This window comes from Apaloderma vittatum, unplaced genomic scaffold (assembly GCF_000703405.1).
Source record: "Apaloderma vittatum isolate BGI_N311 unplaced genomic scaffold, ASM70340v1 scaffold5583, whole genome shotgun sequence".
NCBI classification, from domain to species: domain Eukaryota; kingdom Metazoa; phylum Chordata; class Aves; order Trogoniformes; family Trogonidae; genus Apaloderma; species Apaloderma vittatum.
The window spans coordinates 14,910-20,273 of NW_009707383.1; the positions used below are offsets into that span (position 1 = coordinate 14,910).

The 5,364-nt window shown below is 49.1% G+C and overlaps 1 protein-coding gene across 1 annotated transcript in view; it reads left to right on the top strand.

Annotated features, from left to right (window-relative positions):
• LOC104271483 (alcohol dehydrogenase 1) overlaps nt 1–3,580 on the top strand; it is a 6,348-nt gene extending 2,768 nt beyond the window's left edge. Inside the window, exons 5-9 of the mRNA XM_009866163.1 lie at nt 85–304; nt 411–671; nt 985–1,120; nt 2,808–2,946; nt 3,556–3,580. Coding sequence (XP_009864465.1) covers nt 85–304; nt 411–671; nt 985–1,120; nt 2,808–2,946; nt 3,556–3,580 — 781 coding nt within the window. The remainder of the gene's footprint in view (nt 1–84; nt 305–410; nt 672–984; nt 1,121–2,807; nt 2,947–3,555) is intronic.
• The last annotated feature ends 1,784 nt before the right edge of the window (nt 3,581–5,364 follow it).

The following is a 5,364-nucleotide window of genomic DNA, read 5'->3' on the forward strand; positions in this document are numbered from 1 at the left end:
ATGGGTTCAGCTGTTTCTTAACAGGTCTGATACCCTCATGGGTGCTTTACTGGATGAAAAACAAATGCTTGCTCCTCCCAACAGTCTCTCTGAACCACAAAACCTCCTGCCTGACAAGACCAGCCGGTTCACTTGCAAAGGGAAAAAGATCCACCACTTCTTGTGGGTCAGCACCTTTGCAGAATACACTGTGATCCCAGAGTATGCTGTTGCCAAAATAGATGCCGCTGCACCTCTGGATAAGGTCTGCTTGCTTGGCTGTGGGTTTTCCACAGGCTATGGGGCTGCCATCAATACTGCCAAGGTTGGTATTGCACAAGAACCCCATGGCCACCCTCACACCCCACCAGCCCTGTGCAACAGAAGCCTCCTCCTGATGCTGGAGACTCACAGGGCCCCATGTTGTGCAGGTAAAACCAGGGTCCACCTGCGCTGTCTTTGGCCTTGGAGGAGTTGGCCTCTCTGCTGTCATGGGCTGCAAAGCGGCTGGAGCTTCCCGCATCATCGCCATTGATATCAACAAGGACAAGTTTGCCAAGGCCAGGGAGCTGGGAGCCACTGACTGCATCAACCCTCAAGATTTCAAGAAGCCCATTGAAGAGGTGATCACCGAGATGACCGGCCATGGAGTGGACTACTCCTTTGAGGTCATTGGGCGTGCGGATACCATGGTAAGTGGCATTTCAGCACATGTCCTCCCTCCAAGCTCATTCACAAGCTCCCCTCAGGGCAAAATTCACCCTGGCAGGCAGTACCTTGCCTGCTGTCTACACCGCTGGGCACATCTTTGCTCAGAAACGCAGTCTCTTGGCTTTTCAAAACAGTTTCAGGACAGGCACTGAGCTCTCCCTGTCTGCTGCACAAGGGAATACATATTTTTAGATTACCAGGGAGAGGCAGAAAGATAAACAAGAATGCTTTTCTGTCAGCATGTTTTCTAATTCTATATTCTAATCTCTATAACCCACCTGCCTGTCCCATCAGAATGCTGCCCTGGCTTCCTGCAACATGAACACTGGTGTCTGCGTGATGATTGGAGAACTGCCTTCTGGTTCTGTGGTTTCCATCGATCCTATGCTTCTGCTGTCTGGACGTACATGGAAAGGGACTCTAGTTGGAGGTATGAAACACAGGAAAATATTTCAGACATGTCAGCCTTTGCCTTTACACAGTAATTTCCAAATATCTGTGGACCAAGTACCCTTCAGGGCATATGAATACCTCTCCCCTTGAAATGACTTTTCACATCTGAGCAATGTCTTCAGCTGTAGGACAAAAGATACTTTTCCTTATAGGTGTTATTCACTAACTTCTTGATCACCAAGAATACTTCAAGCTTGGCAATGTCCCAAGAAGACTCTTTGAGAGGGCTTTCTAGAAAAAAAAACATATAACAAGGAGAGCTGCATTTCCACTGTATACATAAGCATGAAACATGCTAATAAACCTGTAACTATTTCATACAGCTCAATACACACACCTCTCTGCACTAACCAGAGACTAAAACAAGGATGAAACCACTCTCTTCCTGAGAAGGGGAAAATTTCTCACAAGATAAAGGCACCAGTACTGTCACATCTCGAGCTTTTAGGACCTTGACTCACTCAGGTTCGATGATTCCCAGGCCAAGATTAAGGCGATTTACACTAAGGATCCAAACACCAGGTTTTTATATCAATCATCTAACAATGATGCATTTCAATCATCCACTTAGTGCAATCAACACGCCTCACAACAACGAGCTATTAGCAAGCAAAAGAAACCGGCCTTGCCATAGGTAGCCTTTTGTCATGCTAGAAAAGCAGAGAAGGAAAACCATAGAAAAAGGAAAGATCACCACCCTTGGATTCAGCGACAACCAGAGCACATGCAGCCATCTTCTAGAGGTGGGCAAAAAAGCACGCAACTCGCCTTTTATACAGTCAAGCTCCAGCCACACAGGCCTCGTGGAAAATTACCAGAAACCGGCCTGGGGGATGGTGGGAGCTTCTGAGAGAAGGTTACTTGTCCCTCTCCCGGCTTCCTGCAGCCACAGCTCTAAGCCCCACCTGCCCCCGCAGCTCCACCAGTGCAGAGCCAGGGCAGGGTCTCAGCAAAGCACTGAGTCACCCCCGCACAAACACAGACAGGTGCCAGGCAGACAGCTCTGGCTTGTTTGGGTTCAAAGCAAACCCAGACTGTTTGGGACATCTGCTTAGTCCCTGACAAGTACTGGTCACTCAATCCTGACTTACAATATGTGTAGGAGGATCATACCGTCCTATGAAAGCAATTCCTTGTTGCCCCATTAACACTTTCCTGTTGCACCTTGCTCTCTCTTTCCTCTGCAAGACTCTTCTTTCCCTGTCCCACTCTCTTGCTTTGTCTCATCCCTGCCCCTCCATCACACACATACCCATTACCTGGCCTTCCAGGGGTGCCCACTCTCATACACACCCCCCTCAAGCCCCAACAACTGATCTCAGCTTACACTTCACTGCGGTCTAAGTGCTTCTGTCTTGTGTCAGAGAAGGAGCTGGTGCACCTTGAGGATCTTCTCACTCTGTCCAGCCATACTCTGAGATCAAAGGGACTCTCTCAGATTTTTAGCCTCATCCTATTAATTTTGATGTATGCCAAGAAGTAGCTACCGTGCTTTACAAGGGCACAGCTTCAAGTATATCGTACTGGCCATCACAGCCTGGGCGGCTCTAACATTCTGCTCAGAGGGCAGCTGCTACACTGTCGGCACTGGCAAACTACAAACATTATGTTAGCAAACAGCATTTCTCTGATTATTCACTGCAGGTGCTTTCTCCCATTTCTAGGTTGGAGGCTGAGAGATTCTATGCCCAAATTAGTTTCCAGTTATTTGGAGAAGAAATTCAACTTGGACTTGCTGATCACACACACGATGCCAATTGCTAAAGTGAATGAGGGATTTGAGTTGTTACGTGCAGGAAAAAGGTGAGACCCTTCCTAGCAGGAGTGAGGTACAGCACATGCCACCTCCTCCTAAAATTCAAACAGCCCAAACACTCTGGCAGGCAGAGCATGCAATACTGCCTCCTCAAAAAGCATCCAAGCCTTCTGAGGAAGCAGGGACCAGAGAGATGTGTTGGGAGCATCTGCCATAACCCAGAGGGAAGAGCCCACGCCCAGCACAGGGAACCCTCCTGCTTGTGGTTCAGCACAGTCAAGACCCTGCGACCCCAGCAGCACACAGAAACCTGCACAGGCCCTCAGACACCACATCTCAGGGCACTGTTGGAAAGCACAGGACAGACAATGGAGTAAAGGTGTCCTTGGTGACAAGAGCATAAAAGCCAAAAGAAGGAACAGCATATCCTACAGCAGCAGCAGTACAGGAGGTTTGGGGAAGGACAGGGTGCCTTAGCTCCTGAGGGGTTCCCTTCAGCAGCATTCTGAAGGCTGCCTCATTGTTGCACATCTCGTGCAGCTGAGTTAGAAAGAGATTGACAAAGAAGGTGGTTGGTCCTCAGGCAAACCTGTCAGCCCCCCTACCTGATCCTGAACTGCAGCATGTGTAATTCCTTCCTCCTTTTCACATTCCAGTATTCGCAGCATCCTGCTCTTTTGAAGGACACAGCCATGGGAGGCCAAGAAAAGGGACCAGTGCAGCAGACACTTTCCTGGAGCAAGCTTTTTTCGCCCAACACGTCAGTTTGTAGGGCACAAGGAGGCAAGAAGGAGGAACTCACTGATGCTGGTACCGCTGCCAGTGCTCCTGAGCCTGGCGGAGGCCTGGAAGGATGCCTCTCCAGAGGAAACACATTTATCAATAAAGGCTTTCAGTCGAACTTGTCCCATGCTGTGCACTCAATCCACAGAGGTCTCATAGGGCAGGAGGAACTTTCCCTCATACCATAGGCCCCTCCATCACCTCCCTTGTCTCAGCAGTGAGCAACTGCCTTTGCCCCACCCACTGTTGCTGCTCCCCACCTTCATCCACCTTATGCTCTTACACCCATGGATCTCCACCCCCATTTCAGCTAAGTGAATCACAGAATGTGCTGGGCTGGAAGGGACCTTTAAAGGTCCCCCTGCATTGAACAGGGATATGTTTAACTAGATCAGGTTTTTCAGAGCCCCATCAAGCCTGACCTTGAATGCCTTCAGGGATGGGGTCTCCACCACCTCTGAGCAACCTGTTCCAGTGTTTCAAGACCCTCCTTCCTAATGTTGAATGTAAATCTAACTTGCTGTAGTTTAAAACCATTGCCCTTTGTCCTATTGCTATTCGCCCTTGTAAATAGTCCCTTCCTGTCTTTCTTTTAGGCCCCATTCATGTGCTGGAAGTCCGCTATAAGGTCTTCCCAGAGTCTTCTTTAAGCTGAAAAATTCCAACTCTCTCAGCTTGTGTTTGTAGGAGAGGTGTTCCAGCCCTTTGATCATTTTGTGGCCCTTCTCTGGACTTGTTGCAATGGGTCTATGTCCTTCTGGTGTTGAGGGCTCCAGAACTGGACGCAGTACTCCAGGTGAAGTCTCACCAGAGCAGAGTAAAGAGGCAGAATCACCTCTCTCAACCTGCTGGCCACGCTTCTTTTGATGCAGTCTAGATTGTGATTGACCTTCTGGGTTGTGAGGGCACATCGTTGGCTCATTTCCAGCTTTTTGTCCACCAGTACCCTCAAGTCCTTTTCTGCAGGGCTGCTCTCTAGCACATCATCCTCCAGCCTGTATCGATAACAAGAATTGCCCCAACCCAGGTGCAGGACCTTGCACTTGGCCTTGTTGAACCTCATGAGGTCCACGTGGGCCCACTTCTCCAGTCTGCCCAGGTCTCTGTGGGTGACATCCCATCCCTCTGGCAAGTTGACCATACCACCTGGCTTGGTGTCATCTGCAAACTTGCTGAGGGTGCACTTGATCTCGCTTTCTGTAACGCTGATGAAGATATTAAACAGCACTGGTCCCAGTACAGACCCCTGAGGTACACTGCTAGACACCCATCTCCATCTGGATATTGAGCCATTGACCACTACCTTGTGGATGAGAGCATCCAGCCAATTCCTCATCCAACAAACAGTCCATCCATCAAATCCATATGTTTCCGATTTAGAGAGAAGGATGTTGTGAGGGACTGTGTCAAAGGCCTTGCAGAATTCCAGATAGATGACTTCCATTTCTCTTCCCTTGTCCACTGCTATATTCACTCAATTGTAGAAAGCCACTAGGTTGGTCAGGCAGGACTTGCCCTTGGTAAGGCCATGCTGGCTGTCTCAAATCACTTTCCTGTCTTCCATATGACTTAGCAGAACTTCTAGGAGGATCTGTTCCATGATCTTCCTTTGCACAGATGTGAGACTGACAGGTTGGTGTTTTCCAGGGTTCTTGTATTGGGTTGGCCTGGCCAGATTTTGG